At 39.2% G+C, this 17,107-nt stretch overlaps 1 protein-coding gene across 1 annotated transcript in view; it reads right to left on the reverse strand.

The window, feature by feature from the left end:
* cacna1ba (calcium channel, voltage-dependent, N type, alpha 1B subunit, a) overlaps nucleotides 1-17,107 on the reverse strand; it is a 167,068-nt gene that overhangs the window by 67,155 nt on the left and 82,806 nt on the right. The window contains exons 12-20 of the mRNA XM_026322439.1: nucleotides 12,467-12,673; nucleotides 10,894-11,006; nucleotides 10,629-10,741; nucleotides 10,418-10,549; nucleotides 9,209-9,281; nucleotides 9,003-9,120; nucleotides 8,779-8,846; nucleotides 6,245-6,351; nucleotides 632-667 (exon numbers count right to left, since the gene is read on the reverse strand). Of these exons, the coding sequence (XP_026178224.1) occupies nucleotides 632-667; nucleotides 6,245-6,351; nucleotides 8,779-8,846; nucleotides 9,003-9,120; nucleotides 9,209-9,281; nucleotides 10,418-10,549; nucleotides 10,629-10,741; nucleotides 10,894-11,006; nucleotides 12,467-12,673 (967 nt within the window). The remainder of the gene's footprint in view (nucleotides 1-631; nucleotides 668-6,244; nucleotides 6,352-8,778; nucleotides 8,847-9,002; nucleotides 9,121-9,208; nucleotides 9,282-10,417; nucleotides 10,550-10,628; nucleotides 10,742-10,893; nucleotides 11,007-12,466; nucleotides 12,674-17,107) is intronic.

Genomic DNA, 17,107 nt, shown 5'->3' on the forward strand with positions numbered 1-17,107 from the left:
TTATATATCATAATGACAAGCAGAGACCCTACATGCTGAATGATTTACAGTATGCCCAGAATGCAATGGAGTTTTCAACACAGCAGACCTCTCAATCCATTTATCACAATCTACAGTGGAGAACACTTATGGACATGCCTGAACAAAAGCCAAGCATGGCCACATTACCATGCTTTGACATACTTGTCTGTCAGCATCTCTTAACAGCATGGCTGCAAGCATGCACTTTTGATACTGTGTGGTATCTCTTCTCCTGATTTTACAGTGGAAAATTCCAAGGTTACAATGCCATCTTATAATATGGTATTACACAAATATATAATGATAATTTTATACCATGTTCTTAGTGCTTCATCTTTATGCAGCTGCATTGCTTTTACTCATCTTCTACATATTTAAAACCTTAAGAGGATGCACATTAAACTGCACTGTTTAAGTACTAAGAAGTGGATGGACATCATGGGGCCAGACTCACTGAATGAACAGAAAAATCTGTAACATGGTGTGCATAACATGAAAGCGGGGCAACTCTATTAATTCATGTTTTCTTGCTTTTGAGGATGTAAATGAGAACATGATTATATACGTTTTTAACACATCCACCACCTTGCTAGCAGGCGGCTGGGTTTACCTCAGGAAGTGATGGACTGGGGTGCAGACATAACTCCTACAAACACATAAAAGGAGTAACATTGAAACAGAGCAAGAGAAGGAACTTGAGGAGGACAGAAACAAGTTACAAACAGAAGTACAGATGGGACAAATACTATAAGCCTGAAAAAACTTACAAGGGGAGAAATATAAATATAATAAAATTATACAAAACCCAAAAATAAATAGTTTTTGCTGAGAAGGAGCAAGGACATAATGGGAACAGGAAATAAAAATACTTAACACTATGGTTTGCACACTTTTGCCACTCCTAAACCACGTAAGATTAATTGCCTAGTGGCACATAACATCACTGTCATTGGTATGTCTGTACCTGCTACTGCAGTCTACACCACAGAAAACCCATCCAGTGTCAAGCAGTGGCGTTATCATAAGTCACCATTATTACTCAATCTTTTGTTGTCTTTGGTTTCAAAAAGTGCTTTTCAAAATCTGCCTATCTAAGGTGTGTGGACTAAGATATGCAGAGGTTTCATCTTTTTAATATAAATACAAATTAAAATATAAGCCAAACAAAGAGTGAAAAATACAGTTTCAGAGCCATTTTTGACCACAAATTCTGGCTTTCACTTGTTAGACTTGAAGTATCTCAAACAACATTTCCTAAAGCTGCTGGAGAGCAATGATATGTGATCTTGTCTGAAGCTAGGATGTCTTCTCACTGGATCGCAACAAAGCTTGGATATTACAGAAATATAAACAATGTTTTGTTTTTTTTGTTTTGTTTTTTTAACCAAAATCTATGATCTTGCATTAAAATATACACTTGTAATGACAGCAGCATTACTAAGCTTTTAACCTTTTTACGCCTACCATAGACTACTGTTTTATAGTCATCATTTACTGGATGACCCATCGGCTTCAGCTCGTTAAACATTATAATCTATTTTAATAAAGAACAAGTTCACAATGACAATGACATGTCAAACTAAAACCACCATCTTTTGTTGCCTAAACCTAATCATCAACAGGACTATGGATGGGCAGTCAGGTAACTATGTTTCCTACACAGAAACCTAAAGGTTGAGTCATGGCAACTGGACTTTCAGTTTTAAGGCCGAAACGTTTCACCACCCATCCAGGTTGCTTCATCAGTCTAAGAAAAAGCTTTACTGAAATCTTTATAGACCTACACAGAAACACAATATTTGTCCAACAAAGTGCTGGGGATTCAGTGAAAAGTTACCTAGAGTCTGTGTTTATGTAAATTAAATGTATCTCAGTATGCAGCAGAAGGTTTTCATGGGCATTGTTGACAATCTGACAAACAGAATTTCATGAGCTTTATCAGTTTTCAAAAACATCTAACTCTCTACAAATCAGCGCACCTTAAGCAAGTAAGTGACCTTATAGCTGCTGCATCCAACCTCTAAATCACTCTGCATCTGTCTGTGTTTCTACTGAGCAGTCATGTTCTTCATGTGGTAAACAAAATCCTAAAGCTAATATGGCAATAATAATATACAATATATATGTAAAACCAGCTTGGGAAATGAATCAGAGTAGAAAATGTACACAGTGCACACAAAATGTGAGGACAACAATATAGGGTATCTTGAAATCTATAACATGAGGGGTGCAGTCATTGAACACAGTAATTGTGAGACAGAAGGATGCACTGTAAAAACGAAAACTTAAAACTGCTCACCTCATTGTGATTTTTAACTCCACTGAACAAAAAGTACTTGATTGCACCGTAAACTATACCAAAATAACTGCCTCAACTAACTATATTAAGTTTCTTATTAAAAGTTGATCTTAATTCATATCCTATGTTGGTAAAATTCACAAATTGTGTTATACCCTAGTTGGAGCCTGGTCAACTACATTGAGCATGCTCATTTCAACTCTTTGGTATGTTCTACAAAGCGATTCTGCAGGGAGTTTTTTTCCACCATTTTTATTTCCCACATGATGAGCATCCTCAGCTCAAATTAAAGTTGACTCCCAAAAGGTGGGTATTTTAGTTAGGTTTTGTCTAGAAATTCTGCTTTGCAGCAATGATGTGCCTGTTCATGGCTGCAGGTTAGGTAGGTAGTGGCACACCTCACCTAACTTAGGTGCAGGTTATGTTCTGTATAATGAATTCATGCAATACATGTGAGTATGACAGCAAAACAGTTCTGCCCAGATGATGTGTCGAGAACAAGCTGCGAGAACTCCCAAACCAGGGCTGTGAGAAAAAATGAATCTCGTTCATCAAAATAAACAAATCGTTCATGAACGACACACACATCACTATTACAGTTCATATGCCAGATTTTTTTTGCAAGTGTTTTAATTCTAATACAGTTGGCAAGGTTGTAGTACTTACCAACAGGCACCATGGTAAAGAAGTCATAAATCCTAAATTAAAAAATGCTGAAATTGGCCTTTAATCACTTCTATAACTAAAGGTCTATTGTTTTTTTTCTGTTTTCCAGATGTCTGACATTGTACTGCATCGAAGAACATCATCTCTGGAAGGTCTACCCATATTTGTTCATGAGAATTCAACAAAGCCTTTCCTGATGGGCCTGGTGAGTACAATATAGGCTTTTCCCGCAGTCATGGGTACCTATTAACTGTCATGCACATAGCATTTAACTTCTTCTACACCTTGATGTTGTGTAAGGAATTTGCTTTAAAATATAGAGAAAATCTCAAGATAAACACTGGATCTGCAAATGAACTATTAGTGGAAAAGGATATGCTCTCTTTGCACTTTCTTTATATTAATTAGGGTGATTACTAGAATCACCTGATTGATTGCAACAGTATATCAGTCTGAAGTTGGCACATCTTCCTGGTTTGAACAGGACACAGATCCACATGATAGGCAGGTGTCAGGATGGGCACCCTCACTGTTCTTGAAGATAATGATGCATCTACGTCACTGCCCACAGTCATCAATATTGCCATTGTGTTAGAAGAGGCCAATGTTCTCAAAGATCTTCCAGACCTCTCTACTAGCTTTGCCTACCGTTTAGGCTTGCTTTATACCTTGAACATGGAGTTCCCAAAAGAACACAAGTACACCTTGGAAGCTGTTCAGCTTCATGGAACTCTCCACCAGTTGCTCACAGCGTGTCAGGAGCTTGAAAACCAAGCTTTTACTCTGAGCTAGAACTGACTTGAATTGACTAGCAAAATCAGCCTATTTAATTGTCATTTTATTTAATTTAATTTTTTTTATTTTTAATGTAATTCAATATATATATATATATATATTTTGATGAAGGAACACGAGAAAGGCTTCATTGTCATTTTGGAAGGATTTTGGGGCTCCTCTAATAGAAGGTACTACAAGTACTGTTGTGCTGTGTTGTGTTATGTTTATAATACACATGTTAACTGAAATGTTTTGTTACCTTAAAAATGTGTTGGTGCTGTGTTGGTGAAGTTTTTATTCATATCAAACATTTACTCACCAATAGACTGTAAGTTTGCAATTAGATTGTTTGTAATTTATAGCATGTAATACTTGAAATTTAACATTATTAGACATATGAAAGATGAATTAACTGAACAAAAGATAAATAGTTGGCACAACTGTAGGTCATTTTCTTCAAAACTTAGGAATTTGAGTTGGCCTCTAAGCTCAAAAATCTAGTGCAGTAAGTTGCCTTGAAATTTTAAGTTTTCTCAACTTTTTCGTTTTTACAGTGTGTGGATCACAAACAGTCAGATTTAGTACTATGATCACTGACAGAGACTTATGACAATCCAAGGGTAATAATAAAAACAGGAATGAAACAATAAAACACATCCAGCACTATTCCTGGGTGTAAGCACAGAAAAGCTGCCATGTTCTTTTAAACCTTTCACACAGAAGAACGACATAATGTTGACAAAATAAGCCAGGGTTTAGTAACACAAGAGGAAGAATGTGAGAAGGACAACGGAGGATTTAAAAATTGTAACAGGTAATAACTCACAGTGAGTTAACGCTGCAGATGGATGAGCTGCTAGAGCATGCGTTACCTCGACTGCGTGTTAGAAAACTGCACATGCATAAAACAAAAATTGGGGAGGGGGGAACATCACATAGAATGAAGTCAGAGAAACAGTCAGACATTTTGTGACATTTCTCTGTCTGTTAGCTTTCCATCACATTTAAGTGTAATGGACAGTGACAACTCAGAACCACAAGACCAAGACAGAAACTAAATGTTACACAAATGGACTCAGGGACATGGTGACAGCAAGATAAATCTCTTTCAGTTAGTTCAGTCCCTATATGAAAATGAGAAAGGGAAATACTCTAAAAGTCCACATATGAGAGAGAGGGGTCATACTGAAATCTATAAACAACCAAAATTTTACTATAAAGATATGAAAGGCAAAAATGTTCAGAGCTGGTCTGAACATAAAAATAATGTCATGGGTGGAGCTGAAAAAACATACTAAAAAAAGGCTTCACTGTGTTCAACAGTTATCCACTAACTGTGCCTACCCACTGGGCCAGAGTGCAGTGTGCTGACTGTAAAACCAAAGCAGTGACCTAAAAAAGTCTCTAAAGCTCCATAAAAGCTGAGGTAACTCTCAATTTTAAGTGTTAGAAAAAAAAAGATAAATCTTCATGAACTCAGATGTTTGCCAGTTCCAGTTGTCTTTAAATCTTTAGCTGTTACCTCTGGGTTGTTCTTTACCTCATTGAAGATTCTGTGTTGTATCTTTGGAGTCATCGTGTCTGGGTGCCCACTCCTATTTAGAGTAGCCACAGTACCAGACTGCCTCCATTTAGAGTTTGTCTAACTGGTGAATAATAGATGCCAAAACACTTTGATATGACTTTCCAGCCTTATGCAGATCAACTATTGTTGATCATATGTCTTCATCTCCATTTTGTTTGTCTTTTATCAAAGAGTGAATGTTTAATGGGTGTGTTCAATAAAGACAAAAACTAATTAGAATTAGAACAAATTAGAATTGTTTGTGTGTTATCACCATAAGCACATTGTTTTTGTCTATTTCTAACTTAAATGAAAATTAGATCACATGATATAACAAATCAAACGTGGTTAATTCTAAGGGGTTCCCATTCTTTACTGGCCACTGTATGTTAAATAAATTTTTATAATAATTAATAATAACAATAATAATAATAATGAATCCCATTTAGAGGTACATAGTTAACTAAATCAATGAATCTAGAAAATTTCAGTGAACATTTTAATATAACTATTACACAGTGTCTGGAGAATCTACAGAAACTAAAGTGTCTTATCTTGTTCTAGAAAGTTTCATTAAAATATCTGTTCATCCCAATATCATACCTAGGTACAAACTGTGGCAGTGTGTCAAAATAATACTGAGCTGTTGAGGAAGGGTACAAAGTAACTACTATTTTATTGGTGAGTAATATTTTGACTGATACTCTGCAGGAATCAGTAGAGGTCATTTGGAAAAAGAAATGCAGGGACCTGTCTGTGAAGAAAATATCAATGATGACTTTAGTCAGTATTATGCTTTCAACAAGGGTTTCCTTTCCCACATGACAAGCCCAAGAGCTAAGTCAAATGAAGATTGTGCTTGGGAATATTAATGAATGAAAATTTTGCTTCTTTTATTTGAGAACAAGTTGACTTACGCTGTGATGGAAATGTTAGCAGCTGACATGGGGCTAACTTCCTTTACCTCCTTGGCCTTCTGGAGGGCAAGTTTCTTACTGATGGCCTCCTCTTGCTCCTCTTCATCCTGGATAATATATGCAAAAATATACACACACATACACAGTACAAATTCAGAAAAAATCAAAATTTTGTTGTTTTGACAAAATTCAGTATATGGTACATTTCCAAATTCTTTTTCATTTCTATTTAATTTCCACTCCCTTCCACCATTTCAAATTCTGCACTGATCTTTTATATTAAAAGCCTTACAGCAGCTGGCTAAGCTTTTAATGTGAAAAACCCGCAGCTGAGCAGCAATCGATAAAGTTAGGAAAGCAAGTAGAACTAGAAGATGCAATTTCTGGTAAGTGGGAGAGCTGCTCCATCAGCTCTGCATCTTTGGGGATGATCTGTGTCCCCACTACATGGGCACAGAGCACAGCACACTGGCTGCTGAACCTCGGCAGCCGATGCTTCTTCAACCGGCTGTCCCTGGAAGAGCAAAGATTAGTTTATGACAGCACAGGGAGCATCTCTCCTTCGCCCCCGAGGACTGCTAGTGGAGCGAAGCTCAATTTCCTCCCTCTACTCTCTCCGGTGCCCCTGGTACCAAAAGCTCTCCCACCTTCTTCCAAGGAGAAAAGTCAGACCCGATACTCAAGCTCACTTCTGACCCGGAATCAGACAATTCCGCCTCCATTCCTGGCCCCTCTTCGGAGGCCTACCTGGCGCACCCTCTCATTCTAGGGAGTGGTGGCAGAGGCATGCGAACTAGCATGCTAGGCAAGAGACCTAACCTTCGTTTTCCAGCTATGGGTAGTTTTTCACAGTGGCTCACAGACAGTGGCTAACCGGCATGGTCTCCCAGTTACCCCCCTGCCGAGCTCTGCCGGCACAACCCATTGCAGGTGCCGCACCACATGTCAGGCAGGCCTCACTCTCCCGCCGTCACCATGTGTCTCTTTTCCTGCAGCAAAAAAACAGCAATGTGATGTGCACCACACAAATGTCTGGTTGCACCACTCTATAACCCCAGAGCCGGTGAGAAGGGACCTGCTGGCAGCAACAGCCTGTCTGGTCCCCATTCTCAGGTGCCGTGAACTACGCTGGAGATGAAATCACTCCTTAGCATCCTCAGAAGCAGCATGGTTCTAACGGATACAGGATTTATAGCATTTTGGTATGTAGTAAGCAATGTTCTGTTGCTGTTGCCAATAAAGATGCTAACGTTTATCTGTGGGGCACATTTTACTCTGGTACAGCCGACCCTTGCTGCTCATAAGGCAGCCATGGCTGTTGATCCAGTTAAGTTCTGACAGGGCATGGGGTTTGCATGTATTTAGGTGTGCAACATGAGATCTTCGGTTACTGTTGTAAATAAAGATGTTGACCTCCCCGTGAAGGGAACTTGTTTCCTCTCTGGTGCAGCCAACCCCTGCCACTTATAAGGCAGCCATGGCTGTGTTTGCACATGCATCCCACCACAAATGGGAAACCCTCCTGCCACCATGCTCATGCTGGCTGGCTTGAGCAAGCATACCAAATACAAACAGCACACGTCCTCACCCCAAGCTCACATCTTTACACTTATCCCAGCGGCCAACCTCTGTCTTGGCAGCAAGAGGGCACGCAGCAATAACAGTCGGGAGTTCCCACACACTGACCTTGTCTCCACCTGGTGTTGCTCTAGGCTTGGTTCTGGGTCTGCCAACGGGGAGGACAACATCAAACTCTGGTCATTGTAGAGCAGCATTTTGTTTCAATATAGAGTCAGTTGGCTAGGCTTCCCTTTCTCAGGGGAGCAGTTGCTTCACTCACTTTGTGACACTATCACACAAATGGAGCTCTCCTCTCAGGAGCAGGTAGAGATCATCAGAGCGGCAGCCTCCCTTTGTTCCTTTGTTTGTTTGTTATTTGTGGACATTGCGCATTACTCCATTTTTCACATGCTCTCCTGGGTGCTGCCAGGACCTGACCAAGCCGGGAAACCATGGATGTGTGCGCAGCTCTCCAGTCACTTTGGAGGTGCAAGTGTGTGACCCACTGAGCTGGGCTGTTGTTGTTATGTACCTGGCTTTCTGGTTATGTGTGTACTTATGTTCCCCACGTGGAGTTTGGTTCAGGTCAGGTCTTTAGTGTTTTGGTTTTTCTCCTGGGTTGTTGGGCCCAGTGAAGTGTGGAGCATTTCTGGCTATCACTTTGACCCATTAGAGATAGCCCACAGGGCTGCGCACCAAAGAGACAAAATGTTGGTTATGTATTGTAACCAAGATTCTGTGAATTGGGCGCAGCCTCCAGGCTGTTCAACCCACTGGACCCTCCAACTAGCTGACGAAAAAGCTTGTTCTATTTTTTTGAGAAGATCGTGCCTGAACCGCTGCTTATATATGCGTAGCACGGATGTGATGAGGTTGCTCAGTTCGAACAGCCCAACCCAGAGGGTGTAGACAGGTTTCTCTTCAGTGCTTAACATGAGGAATGGCATAAGACCCATTAGCGACATGCTTAGTACCTTAGTGAGTTCCTGGGCATTTGCAAGGTTATCGACAGCAATGGCCAAGAACACGTTGAGGAGTGTGTCTGGTTATTTATGTTCTCAGGAAAATATCAAATGATCAATTAAAACAGAGTCAATATTTACAGGCTAGTAAATATGTATGCGCAAATGATAACTGTGCTTTAAGGCTACCTGAAAGCTACATGGGTGAATCGATTTTGATCACCTGGGCAGGATACAGTTTCCAAAGAGAGTGAGAACAATAAAATAAATGGAGGAAAACATTCCCCCGTGAACACCCCCCTGTGATTCAATGCCATGGTACATGACCGCATTCCAGTCCTCTCCAGTCAGGATCTGTAGGGGAGACATAGGCTGATTTCTGGGTTCAGTTCAGCATTACAAGCAGAGCAGGGACAAAAAGCATGATGGAGTTGACCTTTACCTGGAAAACAGTGAGAATCGCTGCTGGGAACGTGTCAAAGTTGGTTGTTGGAGTTTCGTCTTCAAAATTAAACCTTCAAGGAGAAAACAACGTCTGAATGTAATCAAGCCCCAAAGCCATAACACAGTCACTCCTCCACCTACTGAGGATTGGAGCAGTTTATTGCCCTCTCCATTATGCTGCTGCACATTATTGTAGCACAATATATGCTTAATACGTTTGAGTCGTGTGAGTGTCTAGTCTGTGTGACCTTATTGGTGATTTCTGAGTGTTCATTCTTTTCAGCTGGATAAATTGTGTTAATGTTGACATTTTGTATGCCTGCCTACTGGGACTTAATTATATCTCCCCAACAATGTGAGGGATACAGATAGAGGAGGCTGGAATGGTAGTAGAATTTATCTTGTGCTTGCTCAAAGTCGATGAAACTCTGGATCTCATTAAAAGACAATCCCTGAAAAGAGAGAGACTGCATTTGTTTCAGGAGCCTTTTATTTTCAAATTTGGTTGGGATTTTTTCTCCTTCTATTTAGATTTTATGACTTTAATTATTCCAGGTTTTAAAAAACTATATTCTTGATTATAGAATAAGTGATAAAATACAGTTCTTAGTCTAATAAAAAGACTATTTATAGTATTAAGCAAATAAAATAAAAATGTAAATTAACAATAACACTAAAAGCGCACACAGGAATGCTCAACTATTAAGGATTTGCTACTGTAATCAGGGTGAGCACTACATTGTCAAAATTCTTTCTTCATATGCCCTAAATTTGGTACAGTGGGTTGTAGAGAGGCACACAGAAAACAGAGCTAGAGGGGAGCAGGCAGTTCTCAAGCTACCAATGTTGTGCATTCACTGTGCATATGTATATTTTGGTCTCATTTTTCCAAAGTATTTACAGCATTTGTGTAATAGGCATGCAACAACCTTTCAAAGGCTCCTGTTTTGCTAAACTAAAGATGCCCATCCCCTTTAGGGGAACTGTCTACCACTGTTGAATAAAAAGACCCCAATGGGAAGTTGGTGTGTTGTTTCAAAGAGCGTGTTTATGACATTATGACTGAGAAGAAGGTGTGGAATTTGTAATGCAGTTTGCATCAAACAGGTTCAAGGGTTTAATTAACAACCACTGGAACTCCTTTAAAATACAGTAGGTGTTTTTATCTCTTCACTATGAGCTGCAGAAGTAGAAACAAATTACTCACTGGCCACCAAACAGTTGCATCCCGAGCAAAGCAAAGACCACAATGAAGAGGAAAAGTAGGAACAACAAGCTGATGATAGACTTCATGGAGTTGAGCAGAGATACCACCAGGTTCCTTAAAGAATTCCAGTACCTATATGCACAGTTAAATGAATATAAATATATATGGCATAACCAGTATTCTAAGTACAAGGACATTTCCGATGACTCACTTTGTGACTTTGAAGATCCTGAGCAGTCTCAAAGCTCGCAGGACACTGATCCCAAATGAAGCCCCAGGCTTGATGGCAGCCCAGATGACCTCAAAAATACTGCCGATAATTACCTATGCACACAGTCCAATAAATATAGCAGGGCTCTGTAATTTTCATTTCCAAATACTTATCTTTTTTCTTCTGTAGCAACAACCGCGAAACACATCAGACTCTATAACCCACTGTGGACTGATTAAACTCCAAGCTGATCAGACTGACTCACCCCAAAGTCAAAACAGTTGAATGAGGAGTGGAAGTAATTTTGTGGTCCAAGGCCATACATTTTCATGGACATCTCTGCCAAAAACAGGCCCAGAAATACGAACTCAGCCAGGTCTGTCCATGGAGAAAAAGAAACATACAGATCAATGAGCTGGGTTAAAAATTAGTTCACTGCTTATTTTTGCAAAGGAGGAGGGCTGTGCTACTTCTGCCTGTTCGGATTGAGCCAATGCGAATAACACATTGAAAGAGAAAGAGTATGTTGTTTTACAGAATACCTGCTGTAGCGTGGGCAATGTACATTTATATTTTATATTTCAGTATCTTTACAAGGAACTGCCAACAAAGAAGGCACATACAATAGCAGTATGTAATGTTACAATTATTTCAAGCATTGTGCAGTAGTTAAGATTTAAAGAAATTGCAGATGTTTAAGCCAGATTTTTGGAACATCAAATTTCCAGCACCACACTGACAGGGTCAATTTCAGGATAATATGAAATGGTAAGACATTATGTAACAGTTAGCACCATTAGAGAAGAGTCAGCAAATTCCTTAGCTGAAATAATAGTAGGTTTCTAGTGGCACAAGCCTAGTCGGTAATATTAAGCATGAGTCTGTTGATTGTTTATTGATTGTTACTACTTCTTTCAAATGCAGGTGTCCCAAACCAACTACAATGATCAGTATTGGGGAATATTTCAAAGGCTTGTTTTCAGGTAAAATAAAGCAGATCAAATACCAGTCCCACTTTATGTTCGCTTAGCCTCCAAAACTATTGACTATTGACTAGGAGCAACCTATGCAGCATATTTCTCCAGAAGCTGAATAGATGGGTATGTAAGGACCCAGCGTGTCCTTCATGTTCAGGTGGAGTTTCATTGAGCCACATCCTCTGAAACTGTAAAACTAGCCTGACTCAAGGGCGATATACCTGGAGACATAACCAAGTGATGAAGTGTCTAGCAGCAGCCATTGAAAGAAAATGCCTGGAAATAAACTGTACGGATGAGAACAACACACAAGGACGGATTTTGTTGGTTCAGGAGGGTGAAAAAGGCAGGAAGGAAGCAACTTTGAACAGGCATAAATTAGGGCAGCTGAAGGCAGGGCGAGACTGGCAATTGAGGGTAGATTTGGATTTCAGGGTTATGATAGTCAGTGTTGGAGAGTGGTCTTGTTGTGTGGCCTTCAAGATTTATGATGGCATGGCCTGATAACCCCCTCTTTGGGACCAAAGGGGAGCTTCCAGAGGAACCCATGGGTGGTAAGTGGTCACTTTTCTAACTAGGTATAGGTAACTGCACTAATCTTCTATAACAAAAGGAAAAGTACAGCAGTAGAGGACAGGGTGTGGGATCAGAACATACTGATGAATAGTCAATTTTCAGTTTTCAATTTCTATACAGTAAAAATCAGTGAGCTGACTTGGCAGTGACTAAAGCCATTTTTGGGTGTATTTTAAACTATGTATAAATGGACCAATGGAGAAATATTATTAAGAGAAACTGCAACGCAATATGTGTTGGTTGACAAGACAATTATTTGCAATGTAGACACCTGCTGGTACTTACATAGTGCATAGGTGAGCCACTCAGGCTGGTCATAGTGTACTATGGCTACACACAATGTATTGAGTCCAACCAGACACAGCACAGTCCAGTAGAAGCTCTGGGACTTGACCAGACGACGGATGGTGAAGCGAATCCTCTTCTCTTTCCTTCTGAAGTAAGATGAGCTCTCATTTTTGCTCTTCACGCTTGCCCGGGCGAATGGTGAACCTGGGGGGGCAGTTGGAACAAAGCATACAAAATGGCAATAAAGTTACCAAGTCTAAAACTAAGAAGGTCTTGTCAAATTAAGACTGCGTTTGCGTAGTTACGTTCAAACTGGAAGAGGAATGTACTTTTCACCTTGAAGCTGGCACTCACAGGTACAATTCAGCTAATAATTTAAAATCTATTGGCACAGTGAAAACAATGGGAAGAACCACAGGGATAAATGGACTAAATATAATTTATACATTCTTAACAGAACTGTTTTTATATTCACATATACAGGCCTTAACTCTGATGTAACCAAAGTGAAACTCTTCGCTCTTTCAGTTCACAATGCCAGGGACTATATTAAAGTCAAGGCCAAATGTCAAGCGGGACAGGACAGAAAGGGAAGGAGAAAAATTCGATTAGAGTTTCATTATTAGCACAAGAAGACCAGTGAACTACACTATATTTCACTTTATCAGTACAAAAACAAAGATAATTTTTCAAAAACTAACAGCATGTTTTTGTTAATATATAGTAAGTGTATATAAATGTTAGATCTTTTTAAATTCTCTATATAATATATTGTTGCTTGTATCCACTGGATTATCTGATCTGTAAATGGTTTCTAGCCATCCATCTTTTTCAAACAAAAGAAAAATTGAGATAAACAGATTAACAATTATTTCAGACCCACACTACTGATCCTAAAGTGGGATGATACTTGTATGTTTGTTACTTATAACCCTTCAGCATGTCAGAATGCTCATGGTTGAGATCTGATACCAAGGCAAATGCCATATCATTCACTGTCAGCCTTATATGATCCTACATCACAGTTAAAATGACCAGTTGTGTTATTTACAGTTAAAACAGCTAGATTAAATACTACATTTTGGTTAGTTGTTACAAAAACCTGTTGACATTGTTTTACTGCACTAACAAAAATAAAGCCAGTGCACTAATCTACGGTAATTAGCTGAGTAGAAGTGTGATGATCACATCTCAGTGATGATGATTTGAATTTGATGAGCAGATTTATAACTGCATTTACAGTAGAATATGTTTAATGTTAGCCCCATTCCTAGTTATCTGGCATTTGCCTTAACCATGAGGCTTTGTGTTTTGTACTTCTTCTATTCATGAGATTTTTTTACACAGAGTGAACATTTTCCTTAATAACCTCAGAGCTGTCAGTACAAATAGATCTATGTCTTAAGAAAAAGACACAAAAAACAAACTACATTTCCTCTTTGGGATTAATAAAGTTTATCTGATCTTAACTAAAATGAAACACCCACAAAGTGACATAAAAACATCTTGAGAGAGATGTTTAGTGTCCTCACAGTGGGAAAAAACTCATCAAAGAAATAAATAAACAATTGCAATAAGAAGCAAAGGAACTACAGCAAGTTGAAAAATGCCTCAAATGAGAGATGGTAACGAATTGCAAAGAGAATAAAAAAGACCATAAAGAGATGCGGAAAGAACACAAGGACATGAAAAATAACTAAAAATAAAAAAATGCATGTCTCTGTTGGTCTGGGTGCCTTTCTTTTAAAAGAAAAATAAGTGGCCTTTTACATGTCTGTGCCCATTGTGTTATAACCTATCCATGACTGGCATCAACTAAGCATTGAACATACAGAACAGAATACCTTAATCCAGTGGTTCCCAAAGTTTACATTTTTAAATTATCTCCTAGTTGTTTGGGATTAGTAGGACCGGACATGTATAAAACCTAAGCACTCTCTTTAAATAGTTTGGGTTTTTATTTTTAAAAATGCCCTCATATAGGCAAATAAATACAAAAATGTAAATTTTTCATATTTAATTTTAAAATTATAAGGGGCCCAAAAAGTTAGCATCCCCCGGAGCCCACCTGAAAAATATCTTAGAAAAAGACACAAAGCAACCAAAACTAAACACATAATGATGACATGCAACATCTTCAAAGAGGTGCAAAAATTTCTCAGAGACACAAAATGTCCACAAACACACACAATAAACAACTACAAGGGGAAGCAAAATTACAACAAAGAGAATGGCCATAGGGAGATTCACAATGGCCACAAAGAGATGCAAAAACACCACAAGGACATGCAAAATAACCATTGGAAAAAACAAAACATGAGTCTCTTTTAGTCTGTAAGTTAAGCTTTGCTTCTATGTAGGAGGGCCTGGGGCCTTTGACATTTCTGTTCTGACAGCTAGTTGCAATAAAATCTAGCTCCAAATCAGTAAAATATCCAGATTTGTTAAACCTCATGGCCAAATGAATCCCTTATTGAATGTGTCATACACAGTTCAGTTTACACTCGTTGGCATCTCTGACACCACAGAAAACTAAAGAGAAAAGATGTATACTGTACAAACGTGCAGATATGTTGTTGTGAACAAATGTTATATTATGTACAGTAATAAGTGCTTATATATCGAAAAATCAAATATGGTGGATTGGCTTAACTGCTCCAAAGTAAAAAAAAAAAAATACCTGCAAAATATAATATTTACAATATAGGAAGCTACTCACGACAGGTCTTTTTTTGTGTACATACTTATCTAGAGTCCAACATGTTAAAGAAAGAACTATTTTTAACAGTGTTTCTTCAAGTAGATTTGGTGCTTGTTTAATCATTGCTATATGCATAAGAAGCATTATCCATCCATTCATCCATTATCTGTACTTGCTTATTCCTAACTTATGCCTATGGTGAAAATTACAGGCCTCTCTCATCTTTTTAAGTCAGAGAACTTGCACAATTGGTGACCTCTAAATACTTTTTTGCCCCACTGTAAATGAAATTGCCTTGTCTTGCCTTTGATGTGTTTAAATAAATAATTCCCATACAGTATAGCTACTATATAGAGTATGTACAGTATATTGTATAGTCTACTGTGCTTCGAGGATTTTGAATGAGAATAAATATCCATCCATCCATCCATCCATTTTCTAAACTTGCTTATTCCTTAACCTGGATCTTCATCTGATCACTTGGACAATCCTCCACATCCACAGAGAGGGGTGAGGTCTGAAAACTCAACAGAAGACAGAAAACTAAGAGGAAAGCTAACAGGTCAGACTCTGATTGTGGGCAACTTGGCCATAAAAGATGTGAGACGGATGTGCAGTAACAACACAAAAGTGCTGTATTTCCCAAAAGATTTGGTCTCTGACACTACTGACAAAATCCTGAGCATTGTTGCAGAAAACCTAACTGTGAAAAACCTGGTACTACACACAGGGGCAAATGATATTGTGAAGCAGCAGTCCGAAATCCTCAAAAAGGACTTTAATAATCTGCTAAACACAGTAAGGTTGCTAAATGCAGAAGTTTTTATCAGTGGACCTCTACCACCAGTCAGAGGAGGAACTGAGAAATTCAGCAGGTTACTAGCACTGAACACATGGCTTTCAACTGCATGTGATGTCCACTCAGTACATTTTATAGATAATTTTAACCATTTCAGGGATCGCAGGCATCTTTTTAAGAGAGACGGATTGTCTCTAAATAAATCAGGAGTAAAAGCTTTCACCTCCAACCTATTTTTCTTCCTGCGCCACAATCTTCCCTCTGCCAAGGACAAGATACGACGGGAATCTGCCAAGGACAAGATACGGGAATCTAAACAAAATGAAGAAACATCAGAACATCCAAAGCCAACACTCCCCCCCGAAAGCTCTAACATGGAGAGAAGTCAGAGCAAAGATGAGGAGGCCACACCCCCTCCACTAGCAGACACTGCCTGTGAGGATTCACTTCCCACAACCCCACAAACCCTGCCTAGTTCACCATCTTCCCGGGGCATCCCATTCCCCATCACCAAGAACCTCGCCAATCTGATGAAGCACATCACTACTGGGCCCAAACTGACCTCCTCCCCGAGTGTCATTTTCACCCCCAGAAGCCCCTCAAAGCGGCATGCCCCACCAATTCCTCAGCAAGCTCTGCTGCAATCATTACAACTGCAGCATCCACCAACCCCTCCTCCACGCCGTCACCAAAATCATTCTTTGTCTCCACAGCCTGATAACAGCACAGTAAGCTCTAACTGATATGTGCTGGGTCCAGGCTGCAATACTGTTAGTCATGGCTCTCTCCAGGAAAAGCCGGGGCCCAATATGCAAATAGCTGTTTCAATCCCAGTTTTGATAGGTAACAGAAAAAGTTTGGTAAATCTACAGAGAAATAAGACTTACCCAACGCATTCTGCAAATTTATGTATCCCTTGCCAACCACAGTATGTCCCAGAACATGGGGAAAACAATGTTTTTAACACACTAAATTTAGCTCTTTAAAATGTCAGGTCTTTGGTAGGCAAATCGTTTTTAATCAGTGATTTTATTATTAAGCACAAGCTTGATTTTATGTTTTTAACCGAAACATGGTTAGGACAAGATAATAATGCTGCAGTTCTTATTGAATCAACCCCTCCAAATTTCAGTTTCAT

This window comes from Mastacembelus armatus, chromosome 9, assembly GCF_900324485.2.
Source record: "Mastacembelus armatus chromosome 9, fMasArm1.2, whole genome shotgun sequence".
Taxonomy (NCBI): domain Eukaryota; kingdom Metazoa; phylum Chordata; class Actinopteri; order Synbranchiformes; family Mastacembelidae; genus Mastacembelus; species Mastacembelus armatus.